The sequence below is a fragment of the Acanthochromis polyacanthus genome, chromosome 8 (assembly GCF_021347895.1).
Source record: "Acanthochromis polyacanthus isolate Apoly-LR-REF ecotype Palm Island chromosome 8, KAUST_Apoly_ChrSc, whole genome shotgun sequence".
In the NCBI taxonomy this organism is placed as follows: Eukaryota; Metazoa; Chordata; class Actinopteri; family Pomacentridae; genus Acanthochromis; species Acanthochromis polyacanthus.
In genome coordinates, this window is record NC_067120.1 from 9374635 (window position 1) to 9388816 (window position 14182).

The 14182-nt window shown below is 40.0% G+C and overlaps 2 protein-coding genes across 2 annotated transcripts in view; both read right to left on the reverse strand.

Annotated features, from left to right (window-relative positions):
• Nucleotides 1–4796, reverse strand: part of b4galnt3b (beta-1,4-N-acetyl-galactosaminyl transferase 3b) — a 30132-nt gene extending 25336 nt beyond the window's left edge. Inside the window, exon 1 of the mRNA XM_022191913.2 lies at nucleotides 4276–4796. Coding sequence (XP_022047605.2) covers nucleotides 4276–4411 — 136 coding nt within the window. The 5' untranslated portion in view covers nucleotides 4412–4796. The remainder of the gene's footprint in view (nucleotides 1–4275) is intronic.
• A 2608-nt stretch (nucleotides 4797–7404) lies between these two features.
• fkbp4 (FKBP prolyl isomerase 4) lies at nucleotides 7405–13911 on the reverse strand. Its single transcript, XM_022191912.2, has 11 exons — nucleotides 13465–13911; nucleotides 12859–13003; nucleotides 12627–12769; nucleotides 12368–12488; nucleotides 11293–11449; nucleotides 10080–10170; nucleotides 9881–9964; nucleotides 9608–9793; nucleotides 9277–9420; nucleotides 8754–8849; nucleotides 7405–8638 (listed from the first exon to the last, which is right to left on the reverse strand). Exons 1-11 carry the CDS (start codon nucleotides 13561–13563, stop codon nucleotides 8537–8539), a joined length of 1368 nt encoding a protein of 455 aa, XP_022047604.1. The 5' UTR covers nucleotides 13564–13911; the 3' UTR covers nucleotides 7405–8536.
• Between the last annotated feature and the right edge of the window lie 271 nt (nucleotides 13912–14182).

A 14182-nucleotide genomic window follows, 5' to 3' on the forward strand; every position in this document is an offset into this window, starting at 1 on the left:
TCATTTTTGTCCAGCCCTATTTCATTAGTTTGTTTTTTAAAATAATTATGTTAATCAACAATTCAAAAGTGATGGCTGATTTTGATTATTTAATTTTCAATAAATTTTTATTTATTGTTACTTTTGTGAGTTTCAAGTGATTTCAGTGAGAATTGTGGGTTTTTCCTTCTTTAACTGAGGGGTACCAACAATTTTGTCCACGTGTGTAGCTCTTTAAAATCAATACAAGCCTAATTAGAAAAGCTGAGATTGGGCACTTTAGTTCAAATTTCATGTGCTGAGGCATATGAACAACAAAAGCTGACACTCTGGACTAGTCAACAGGCATGAGGAAGTGGCACATTGCAGACTGCAGCGTGTCAAAATGTTTACCCAAGATGTACAAAATACCAACCTTTACCAAAGGATTATTTTAAACTGTAGGAGTGCCCAGTACGGAGAATGACCACATAAAACCCCCCCCAGCTACACAGGCAGTCATTTCTCCATTTGGACATTTATTAACTGCAGTACTTTATATGTTATCTGTGTTAAGTGCCCATGTGACCTCCATATGGGAAAAACAAGCCGTCCCTCAAAGACCCACATCTCAAGCCTCGAGCCTTTCAGTGCTCCTGTAGCAACCTGTGTTGCCAGTCTCAGTCATTCACTTTGTTCTGTAGGTCAAAGGCGATGAGCGTATTACAAGAAGAGTCTCTGATTGAGCCTACAGCTGAGCCCAATAAAGACACAGAGCCCTGTATTTCCTTTGATTCTCTTTGACGCTCCTTTTTCCTGATTGTGAAATGCTGGTAAATGAGGCTTGTGTTTAGTTAGTGAGCAGGAAAATCAGCCGTGGTGTGTGATAAGATGCCAAGTATGTTTGTGAACAGATTACCAGCTGTAAAACCTGTCTGACACCGATTAATGCAATAAACTTAGACCTTATAAATCTTCAGTAATAGTCATGGAAGAATGAAGCTTGACTGCAGGTGTGACCATGCAAATTACTGATGTTGCCTGCAACAAGAGCCACACAAGTGCAACAAAAAGCATTGAGCTGTGCCACTTGAAGTCACACTTTCAGATTTATAAATTGTTTCAAATGTCTGCTTTTTGCAAATATTCATCATCTTCTTTGAATTTCCTTTATTGCGAGACATTTATCGTGAGAAATAGCTGCTGCTGCCTGCACTCACCTCAAGTTTTAAATATCAGAATCTGAATTGGCCTTATTGGCCAAACATGTAAGTAAGTAAAGAAAATGGATTTATATAGCACCTTTCACCGACACAAAATCACAAAGTGCTTTACAACAATAATAAAACAAGGATAAAAACAATAATGATAAAGGTAATAAATTGGTCAAACAAGGGAGCAACAGCTAAAATACAGTGCATCAAAATCAATAAATAAAATAGAGCAGTTACATTTCAACCAAAAGCATGTCGGAATGAAAACGTTCTTAGCTGCCTCATAAAAGCTTCATAGGAGTCGACCGATCTCAGCTGTAGAGGTAGAGCATTCCACAGTAATGGTGCGAGAGCTTGGAAAGCACAGTCATCACGGGTTTTACACTTGGAATGAGGGGCAACATGTAATTTTTGCTGGCCTGACCTGAGCGCTCTACTCGGGGCGTACAGGTGATGGAGATACACCGTGATGATTGGCCACGTAAAGCCTTAAAAGTTAGCACCAGTACTTTAAAGTGTATGCAAAAATCGATGTGGACACATACGATAAATTTGAAGCACAAACAATTTCGACACATTTAAACAAGGGCAAAGGTGTTTAACTACTGTGCACAATAAATTCTGTCAAAAATGTGCCGACCCTGGGAACAGGAATTAACAGTTATCACCAATAAATACAGGGTTATCGACACTTTACAGACATGAGGTAGGTGGAAGATAATGCAAAACTTCAATTTCAATAACAGCACCATAAAATCAATGTGAAAAGACTGCATGCAATGAATGTTTAGTTACAGCACCTCAAAAAAAGCTTGTGTCTCCATATTGACTGACCATAATGTATCATGCTGGCTTTAAATGGACATAAGATGCCTTTTGTCACCACTTCATCACCAGCAAGACAGCTGACAACCTACCTGTCACACTTTTGTTACATATCAGAATGACTGTTTTTATAGAATTATTATAATTACATGTTATTCTGATTACTATAGATAATTACCGCTCTTTCCACCCAGCTCTAAGGCTACATGGAGTCCAGTCCAGGAACATGTGTACACACAGCCGAGCCCTGTGATGTAGATCTCAGGCACACGTTCACATGCTCAGACTTTCTTTGAAGTGTGTGTGTGTGCGTGATGCGTTGCCATCCTTCTCTTGTGGGTACGACACAACAAGGCGACTGTTCTCACTGTTTTCATCTCGGCTCTTCGCACCGAGGTGACATCCTTGTGTCGAATGCGAGCGCAGCAAATGGTAAGCTGAACACGGTAAGGCACAGGAAGTTTGGTTACCCAGTGTGAGACGGGACTTCCCTGTGAGCGTAAACCTGCCATCTGACCTTCTGACCTCCACCATCCCCCTCCTCTTACGGTTTCTCTCGTTTTAAAACACACACACACACACACACACACACACACACACACACACACACACACACACACACACACACACACACACACACACACACACACACACACACACACACACACACACACACACACACACACACACGGAACTCCATCTCTTGAAATGAACCTGTTGCTCCACTTGCTGTTTCCTCTACAAACGTCTGCAACATCAATAATTGAAAGTAAAAGAGGACGTAACAGGATGGATCCCGTTAATGCTCAAATGGAGACTTCAATGAATTTAGATTGATCTAAACAGAAATCACACGAGATTTCACCTAATGCTGAATGATCAGAAACCAGAAAACCTCTGCAAACTATAAAGCAATCATGTTAAATATTCCTTAAACTAATGCCACTTCTATGGTAAGATTTTTTACTACCATTTTTGTGCAATTTCAGCGACTTATGCGGATTACAAGCTTAAGGTTTCATCTATTTAACATAAAGGAAAACTGCCTTTGACTTCAGCAAACAACCTGAACAGTTGCTGAGGTTATGAAACACTTCTGTGGTCGTTTCCGCGGCTGCTGTTCACTACAACATGAATCTGCGTTCCTCTGTTGGCTGTTTGTGTAGGAGGTGGACAATATATTAGAAGCTGCAGGTCAACACCACTGTAAGAACACAGCTTTAAAAATACACCATGGAAATGAGAGAAAACAAAAAAAAGTAAAGAAGCAGACAACAACAAATAAACATCTTATGTAAGGGAGTTATCTTTATGTTATGTGTGATTTTCTGGTCATTTTATGCATGGTTTCTGGTTATGTTGCATATATTTATTAATTCCGCTGCATCTTTATGCTTCTCCACGTTCCCATTTTTAAATGATTAAAATGTCACTTTTATAGTATTATTTCATTACTTTTGTGTAATTTTAAACATTTATTTGGGTTACTGAGTGACAGTTTAATCGACTTTACATGATTAAACAACTTGAGCAGTTGCTGATGTTAGAGGTTATGAAACATCTCTGTGGTCCTTCCTGAGGCTGCAGTTTACTGAAACATGCGTTTAACATTTGTGTTCCTCTATAGGCTGTTTGTATGGGAGGTGGACAATATAATAGAAGCTGAAGTTTAACACCACTGTAAGAAGAATGCTTCAAAAGTACATCATCGGAGTGAGAGAAAACAGAAAAAAAGCAAAGAGAAAAGACAAGTTTACTTCTTGCTTGTCCACATTCCCATTTTTAAAAATAAAATATTAACTGTCACTTTTATAGTACTGGTTTTTTAGTACTATTTTTACGCTATTTGTGTCGTTTAAATGCTTATTTTATGTAACTGACCTCTGTGGTCATTTCTGAGGCTGCCGTTTACTAAAACATCTATTTAACACAAGGGTTCAAGTAGAGAATATACTAAAAGCTTTAAAATAATGTAGCTTAACACCACTGAAAAAGCACAATCTTTTAAATCACACCATGGAAAAGAGAAAAACTGAAAAAAGGTAAAGAAAAAGACACCAGCAACTAGTCAGCATCTCACGTAAAGAAGTTATCTTTATGTTCCGTGTGCTTCTCTGGTCATTTCATGCATGGTTTCTGGTGATGTTGCATTTTTTTAAAGATAATTTATTTCTTGCTGCTTCACATCCTCATTTTTCTAAGAGATCAGGCCTCAGTGGTGCAAGTGTAAGGTGTAAGTGACAAACACTTGTTGAGCAACAAAGCTCCACAGACTCACCGCTGTCACCGCTCCATGCTTTGGCTGCGACCATCTCATGGTAAACGGCCACAGCTCCGACCAGCAGAATCGCCCCAAGCAGAAGATATCTGACATTTCGCCGCAGTTTCTTCAAGGGGAAAAACGCCGCGATCATCTTGGCTCCCGGGGGAAACTTGCTCCCGAGTTACTCATCGGTCGGATCGCCCGCTTTGTCATCAGGAGGAGCCCGTCCACCCGCCGCTGCTCCCCCGGTGGGTCTGCGCACTACCGGCACGCTGGACGTTCCCGGTGCGCTGGTCCCCTGGCGGCTCTCATCCTGTGAAAAAAAAATCCCACCAGGACCTGCGCCACCCGGTACACCCGACACTGTGAGCCGTGGATCATGTAAAACTTTCAGCAGGTTTCCTGTTTCCTCTTATCTCGCGGTGCGCCCCGCTGCCGTGCTGACCTCCAACTACTCCCGCATGAAAGCGCACACCGAGCAGCACGAAGAACAGAGCGACGAGTGAAATCTCACACCAGCTTCAGCCTCCGAACAACTTTCAATGAAGACACGGCGAACATGGCAGACAGCGGTCGGAACAGGGACGATCCGCCTTCAAAGTTAAAGCACAAGAGTCACAGTGGACAAAACAAACCAAAGTTGCTGAAAGTGAACATTTTACCTCTAAATTATAACACTGTAAGATCCCCATCTTGCTATGTAAAGTGCCCTGACATGATTTTTGTGGTAAATTTTCATTATATAAAAACAACTGAATTAAATCAATGTAAATATGATGCTACATTTATTTGGAATAAGATATGATAAAACTTAATTAATCCCCAAATAAATTATTGTGACTAATATTGCTCAGAAAAAAATGTCAGAACACAATAAATGCAGTGAACAAAAAGTAGAAAAGCCATGAAACAAATATTAAAGTAAAAATCCTTTTTTTCTGTAAAGCCTATTGAAAAACAACAAATAAAATCAGTTCACATAGAAAACCATAAAACAGATTTTAAAAATAAGAGAGACAAATGAAAATATTAGATGCCAAAGAAACCTGTGCATCTTTAAATAATTTAGTAGTAAAAAACAACAAAAAAAACAACTACTGAAATCCTTCATCACAGAACTATGCAATAACCATTTCACACCAAGCATTTCACTTGCATCATTCTAGTAATATTGTTACAGGCTTGGACAGTATTGATCTTTCAAAGGATGTGGATTATACCTTGCATTTAAAAGAGACTTTTGCTAATCCTGTGTACACTAACCTGGACTCTAGTACAAACGTCCATGTTCTCATGTGGTGGTTTATTTTGAAATCTAACGCCATGGACACACTTTTGTTTGCATCTACCTTAACAGCCCTGCCTCAGAGATTAGAGGGAGGAGTAAACACGGGCAGCACCCCTTAGCCTTTACCTTGGGATTTACCTGCAGCAGGTATGTGTTACAAATATGTCCTTCAGTGGTTCTTTATCCTTCACACTGGCAGCCACACTTTGACCAGCTTCATATGAAACTGATCAGTTTCCCCTTGAAGGTCCAATTTTTAGCTCTTTATGAAGCTCCATTTTTGTAATTATTGTACAACATTAAAGGTCGATTGCATGAAAAAATGTCTTTCTATGTCTCACTTTATTACATTTCTAATAACAAAACCTCCTAATGAATAGAAAGGTTTTTATTATTATGCAGTCTACAGCAACTGTTTTCATACTACCTGTCAAAATCACTTTAAACCACTTAAATCACTTTAAATCATTGACATGAAAGGTGTGAACACTGTTTATTGACTTTGAATACAATTAGTTTTTCGATAGAATTTAAAAATAAAAATGCTTTGTTTATAGTATTGGACAACCTATCTATCTACAGTATCTATCTATCATGAGAATTCTTAGCCAGTGACTGTAAATTTTGTATCATCCTAACCTTTGTTCAACATTCTATCAGACGGAATTTATCTAGATAGTTCAAAAAAGATGCTTTAATTGAGTTTAATACACTTATCATTACATATTCTATATCAAAATTAAATAATGTTTTCTTGATTTGTTGGAAGCTGAATTTAGCATTTAAACTTGTTTTAATACGACTCCTTCATGTTAGTCCATAATCATGATCAGATTGCCTCATATAAATCCACTGCTACTGGTTATATTTGTCTATAGTCAAGCCAGCAAATAAAAAAACAAGAGAATAGAATACTGCTGCTCGGGAAACAAAAGCAAAAGCAATCAGACTCTCCCAGGTGACTTGTCTCTACACCTGACTGCATTTACATAACTGAAAGACCTCAACAGCACATATACCACCAGGAAACACTCCCAGCAATACAATAAAATGGGTCAAATACGGAAAAGAAACAAACTTTTGTTCCACTTTGTTTTATCACTAACCTGCTACAGGGAAGAAAGGGCACTGGAGCATAACCACTCAAGAGAGAGCAGATCTGTAAGCTGACACCGGTGTTTCTGAGAGATAGCTGGAGGATCAGATCAGCTCCTGCTCATCCCCGAGTAAAGATGACTCTGATCTATAGAGACCAACAGGTACAACCTTGCATTAAGCAGATATTTGATCAATCAAATGATTAATTTTTGTTTTAGTATTCCTCCTGTAAAGATGGAGAGTAAACCCAGTGAGTGCTGCCTCTTAAAAAATAAAAATAAAAAAATGCTGTTTATAGTGCCACGTCATGCCAGTTGATGTTTTGCAACTTCTGATTTTGCACAATAAGACGCACAAAATACAAAGAATTTCCAGCAAACTCACTTCGGCATTCTTGCTTATTTCCACATCTAACCTATTGCTGGAGAGGTTTATGTTGATTAATGAAGCCTTTGAGTAACGATTAAGGCTTCTAACCAAAAATCAAACATGTACATTTAACTGTTTGTCATGAACAAATAAACATTAAGGAGTATAAATCTGGCTCACTTAATTCATCCGATGACATGCTGCTCTTAGTATCTGTGTGCATTTTGCAGTTTCTCATTGTTCTTCATGTAAGTGAGCAAACATTTTTATCCTGCCTGCCGTTGGTTCACGAGGCTGGCAGACAGACTGGACAGAAGGGGGAAAAAGTGCTGCATGGCAACTGGAAAGTGTGAGGAACAGACACACAAATCAAGAATATCACACCCAACCAAGTTGTAGCTACTGTTTATTATATCCTTCTGTCAGGAGAGACCCGCAGTGACTTTTCCCAACAAAAGACAAACGCAGCCCTGTTTTACATTAGGACTTTCTGCTCCTCCCTGCAGATACTGCTATCTAAAGTGTACAGGGCGTACATCTTCCTCAAGGTGTACAGTCTTTACAACCTGAATCTGACGAGCTGAATATGCACGCTTTCATACACATACTTTTTTTTCTCTTTACAGTAAATTAAGACTAAGACTTAACTGTGTACTATTTGAGTGTGTCCAGGAGAAGTTAACTCATGTCCTTTCTATTGTAGCTGCTTTAAAATGCACATATTCCAGTTAAGTAATCAGATGTAATCATCATTTTGAGAACAATACAGAAATCACAAGCACAACACTAGGAAATAAAAAGTAGTCAGTATTTCCAAAACAAAAAAAGGTCAATATTTCCAAAGTAAAAGTGAACAGTCCTGTACCCTAGGGGTTGTAAGGGAGCTCCATCTTTAGACTTAGAGAGAAGCTCAAAAAGTTCAACAGCTATTCCAGACTAACATTGCATTACTCCACCTATCCACAGTGCTGCTACATACATACTTTGGGATACAGGCACTAACATTCAAAAAACATCAGATCTATGCACACAGCCATCACAACTCCAGGAATTGATCAGTAGGCCCATGAAAGGAGGCTTGGATGGACAGCAAAAACATGAAGGGGGGTTATGGGACAGAAGGTAGTGCAAGGTGAATGGTCTAGCCCTTGACGGGTGAAATTCTGCACCTAACGCTTGGGATGCACTTTTTTTTTTCCTACCCAAAGTGAAAACACATGCACAGTTTGAAGCTGTGGGCTGAAAGGGTTCGGGGTGGGGGAGGCAGCGTGGCGGCACACTAATCTTTTATTAAATCCACATCCCGCCGTGGCCACTGGCCGGGGAAGCCTCGCCCGCACAGCTAGCTGCCACAGCAAAAAAAAGCCTGGACACAAGGAAAGCCGGCGAAGACGTGCCCAAGCTCAGTGCTCTCGATGACACGCTCACTCACACACATTTCATATACACACAGTCACACCTTAAAACACAAATGGCCAAAGTTACAAAAAAGTCTGAAGTACAGATGAGCTGCATCTTCATCTACGCTTTCGCTTCACTGGGAACTTCCTTTTCTCCGTTCTCGATCTCCATGTCATCGTCGGCGTTCTCCTTGCTCTCGCTCTTCCCCTTATCTGCTTCTTTCTGTTCAGGAGGAAGGACAACCCAAATCAGCACCTTTTCACTCAGACTCCGAGACAATCGAAAAACGTGCACATCCCACCCTCTTGTGGCCGTTAGAGAAAAGACAATCCTTCACCTTTGAATCCCTCTCTGCAAATTTCTGGAACATGTTGGCATAGATGCGTTTGTCCTTCTCATGCTGCTCCTTAATACGTTTCTGACAAAGGACCACCTGGCAAGATGTAGAAAAGGAGACATTTTCAGGTATAACACAATCACAGTGGCATCCAAAAGATACACTGTACACTGAACATCTTTCTTCTTTTTATAGCACTTTGACCAGATTTATTTCTCATTATTTCATGACAAATTTGATATGAGCCACAGAATAATTACAAATGCGTTCAACTTAGGCTTTTCACAGAAAAACATTAAAATCTTTTCCACGAATTCTACTTGAACATTAATTAAACATAGTGCACACTGTCGTAATAAATGAGCCCAAAGCAAATATGGTAATAAAAATCACTCAGTAAAACATTGAGCCGTTTTGTTTTGGACCAGTAAGACACAGCCAGATCTCATGATCAGACTGTCATGATGGAAAAATAAAGGAAAAGGCAAAACCACTTTGTAAATTGTTGAAGTTAGCATCGTACCTGGCTCTTGGCAGCCTTGTTGGCAGGATACAACTGAAGTACTCGCTGGAAATCATCTCTTGCTTGGTCAAACTCCTTCATGCCAAACAGCGCCTCTCCCCTTCGGAATAAAGCCTTCTCATTGGATCCATCTAACTCCAAAGCCTATAAAGATGAACAAACTACAGTTAGAGGTTTTCACTATTTGATCACATCGACAAACAGCATCTATAATAAAACGAAAAGACACCTGTTCAATCTCACATCTTGAACCTGCTGAATATTGAACGGATCATTAACAAATTCTTGTCAAATGTGTCAAACCTAAACAGAAACATAAGATATCTGATACCTTGTCACAGTTTTCCAGGGCCTGGTTTGGCTCCTGTAGTTTGAGGAAGCACATGGCCAAGTTCAGATGTGCAGCCAGTTGCAGTGCTTTTGCTTTATTTTCATCCTCTGGTGACAAACCAGACTCATGTTCCAGCCATGAGACAATCCTTCTGTACTGCACAGACGCCTGCTTGTATTTTCCCTCCTGAGGCATAGAAAACCACTAATCATACAACAAGTATCAGTTTGTCACAAAATTAAGACATAACTGCATGCTTCTTAAAAAACATACCTTAAAATACTGCGTTCCTTTCTCTTTTACAATGACGCTTTGCTCCAGTTTTTCTGCTGTGTTCATTTCCCACGATTCCTTAGCCTAAAAATAGAGAAGGGGATGAAAAGACATAAATCAGTTTTGAGGAAAAAACACCAACATGTAATTAGACTAGTAAGACTAGTTAAGTTTGTTACACACGCCAAGATCCACTTACCTTCTCAAAAGCTGTCAGTTTGATCTTGTACTGCAATGTAGCCCCGCCGGGAATGTTGTACTTTGCATTTCCCGCATTACCAAAGCCGTACCTACAAATCAAAGGCACGCATCATTTAAGACAGTTTTCTGCATCTACAAGTCGCAAGGGGTCTCATGATAGAACTTTTGCCATCTGCCCAAGTCTGTGAGGGTTTATGTGGGTTTCTCTGTGCATGTCTACATGCATACCTAAATTTTGTTAAACAACTTAAAAGACTACTGCAGTGTGCTGTATTGCATACTAGCATGCAAAGAGACAATTCTATATCAATTTACCGTATTTTCCGGACTATAAGTTGCTAATTTTTTCTCAAAGCTTGAATCCTGCGGCTTATACAACGACGCGGCTAACGCATAGATTTTTACGGGCTAACGAGCTTCATGCTGTCAATACGTTTAGCCTCGTCACATCAGACCAATGAAATTACCAAAGAGGTCACAGTGGAGCAAAGAAACCGTTCAAATTGAATTAAACACACTCACACTAATTTCTTCAAATCAGTCATCTTGCGCTTTATGCACACACACCTCATCATGGAGAAAACAAAGAAATGCATATGACGCAGCTTTTAAGTTAAAGGCAATCGATCTTCCTATCAAAGAAGCAAATACAGCTGTTGCTTGGCATCAGTGAATCAATGGTGAGATGGTGTTGGCAGCCTGAACTGATTCAATATGTTTTACTGCTGTGTTACAGGCACTGTTCGGAAAAAAAAACATTTAAAGTTGAGAAAAAAAAAAAAATCAAAGTGGACACCTGCGGCTTATAGTCAGGTGTGGCTTATATATGTACAAAACTTTTTCTTTTTAAATTTAGTGGGTGCGGCTTATATTCAGGTGCGCTGAATAGTCCGGAAATTACAGTAAGTATTTGGTCATGTCACAAGTTTGGACTCTTGTAGTCGATAGTGATAGCAAAATGTCATTCTTGCTGTCGTATAGAAACAACATTACTCTGTCAAATTCAATATATTTTAAAGCCTGAGAGGAGATTAATCACATATAGCAGTGCAGCTTTATTAAATTGTGGAAACATTCCACAAAGAGTTGTATGGCAGATGTTGAATAACATTACCAAACAGTTTAAGATAAAAACATATTCATGACACTTCTAGGACTTTATTACAAGAACATACTAAGTAGACAAGTTGCTTTAGTGTATGTGATCATACTTGGACTTAATAATGAAGAGCGCCTCTTCTCCCTGCTCCATAGCCATGATCGCTTTCTCCACTCCAGCTGGCAAGCCAAGATTCTCTCCGTCTCCAACCTCAAACTTGAGCTCTCTCTCGTCAAACACACGCCCATCACAGGTACCCTCCAGAGTAACTGAAAGGGGTTGGAAAATGTAGCCGTTAGCTTGTGTCACGAATCAGGCTCTTGATTTGAAGCACAGATCTGATGATGTACAACTGACTGACAGCTCTTGGAAAGAAGCACCTGGAGACAAGAAAAGGTAAAACATCACTGGAATTGTTTGTAATTTTTTAAGGATGCCTCAGAGAGTTGACCTACAATGATGCAGAATGCAAAGTTGGTGTAGAGAAATTACATTAGTCTCAGTGTAGATTTAAAAAACAAACCAAAACGGATTAGTCTGTTAGAAATTGCTGGTCTATATAGATAACACTGATCAAACAGACATAAAAGCAATTTCACGACACTGATATATGTGGCAGGTGAATCTACTTGTTGAAGTGAATTAAAGTCAGCCTCTAATTAAAAAAAACAAAACACAAACAATTGAAATTGCTCTACAGGTGTCGATCTTTACTATCAAATTTCAGCAAATGTTTAAAATATGCATTTGCATATTTGCACACATTTCTATAACAATTTATCAACTACTGTGCTTCAAATCTAATTTTTTTCAAAGTTCACTCTGCGTATTTGCATGTCTCAATCCAGTCAATTACGTAAAACAATAAAAACCTCTGCAAATACACACCCAAATACTGAAGTTGTCCATTAACACATTGGTTTAAACTTATTAAGCAACGTAAACTACTATTGTTAAAGCAATATCACTCACAATTTATACTTTATTGCACAGACTCTGTTAAGTGCCTTCTCCGGCAAGCACGGAAGATTAAAAAGATCACTCTTACCTAAAAACATAACGAAAATACCAACTTGACTTTCCAATGATGGAAACAAACAAAGCTTAATGCTAAACATGCTAATTACTATCATTTTTACATTTAATATGAATGATTTCTGGCAATTTTGAACTTGCGGTATTTCTACCTTCAACAGAAGCTCCTTCGTTAGGCTTGGAATAGCCCTGCCCTCTGGTGATAATGCGCCGAATGATTCCTCCATCCTCGTTTTCAGTCAGGTCCTCACCTCGAAATTCAAAGAGTTCCACCTATAGGTGTGCAGACATCTTAATAGCTTTACACACCAATAAAGGATAAACATAAATTGCACTTTAACCACATGCCCATGACTACGGTTCAAAGTGTGAAACGGACAACCAAAATAAACTGATACTGCTGACATTTACCTCAAAAACAAGAGTGGCATTGGGAGGTATCTTAGGTGGGCTGCCTGCAGATCCATAGGCATATTCTGGCTTACAGATAAGCTGGCACAACTCCCCTACTTTCATTGTGGCCACACCGATGTCCCATGCCTTAATTACTTGTCCTAAAAAACAAAGACATCTGATTAAAATCACACTGACTGTGCATGAGTGGCAGGTGAATGTTCATGTGTCTGCTTGACAGGAGACCAACCTTTGCCCAACTCAAAGGAAAACTTCTCTCCTCTGTCTCTGCTGGAGTCAAAGTGAGTCCCATCCAGAAGTGTGCCCACATAATGCACAAACACTTTGTCACCAGTCATAGGCAGCTCAGTGCCTGTGCCCTCCCGTTTAACGAGCTGTAAAACAGACAAGAGAATTCATAGACAATCAGTATGGGGCTTATGCAAACAGAAACACAGCCTGCAGTGTTTTACTTTGCATCACACGAGGCAGCGCTCCCAAATTATTCATTGTGAATGAACGTCAGCTGTAACGTCTCATTCAAAGCCCTATGTCTATTTCTATCCGCGCTACTGTCCACATTAGCCTTGACAGTTGTTCCTCCAGGGCTCCTGATCCTTCTAGAAATGCAGACAGATTAATAGCAAATTAACTATACGCTAGGCACACTGGCAATGTGTTAACTGTAAAATCGGACAAAAGGCGTTGTGGTGTTGTCAGCACAGTAGTTAGCTTGCCTTAGCTGTTTTTATTGACAGTACACGCGATAGCCTAGCTACCGTTAGCCTAGCGTAAACAAGCAGTGAGCTAACCACTCAGCTAGCCGGATTTAGAGTACCACAACACTATCATTTACCTTCAAAACGCCCCCGTCTTTCTTTGGTGTGATGTCTTCTCCCTCCATTTGGATGGTGTGCTGTCCTTCGCTTGTCTGCTCCTCTGCAGTCATCGTCATGAAGCAGATTGCCCCCTCCTACTCTGACCTGCAGCACAATCCAAACTAACACGGGCTAATAGTGCTGACGGCTAGCGCTAGCTACTCCTCAAACCACGTCAAGTGTTACAAGCAACAACCCGACCAACGTCAACAGCGACTAGCTAGCAGATGTTAAGTTAGGGCTCTCCGCTAGCCTAACTTTCCTGTGACGGCTGCTGCAAACAAAACACAACTCCCAGCTAGCTGTGTAGCAGTCACACTTGTGTGAAAGAAGAATGCCTAGTCTCAGTGCATCTGCTTGCCAGTCCACGTTGTCGAGCAGTGTGGTATCTGACAAGCGCTTAAAGAAGGGCAGAGAACTTTCCAGACAGTCTGGGAGGAGCCAGTGGGATGAGCCCGCGTAGGGGGCGTTACATTGAGGTTATAAGCATGTACCGAGAAGGCGGTGCACACAACAAGAGCACCACAAATGCAATTTTTTTTATCAACTATAAGCCACTATATGAACAAAAAAGACAATTTTTATTTCTGATATGCTGTAGTAATCAAATAACGTGGAGATAAAGGGCAAAATTTGATATCTAATTACATAGCCCCGTCCACACAAGTGTTGCTATGCACTAAAACATGCGCTTCT

Excerpts from the sequence above, each read along its gene's own strand:
- fkbp4 (XM_022191912.2), bottom strand. The coding sequence starts at position 13,563 with ATGACGATGACTGCAGAGGAGCAGACAAGCGAAGGACAGCACACCATC. Across the intron at positions 12,770-12,858 it reads TTCCTTTGAGTTGGGCAAAG|GACAAGTAATTAAGGCATGG; the intron begins GTTGGTCTCCTG and ends TTTGTTTTTTAG. Across the intron at positions 10,171-11,292 it reads CTCTTCATTATTAAGTCCAA|GTACGGCTTTGGTAATGCGG; the intron begins GTATGATCACAT and ends TTTGATTTGTAG.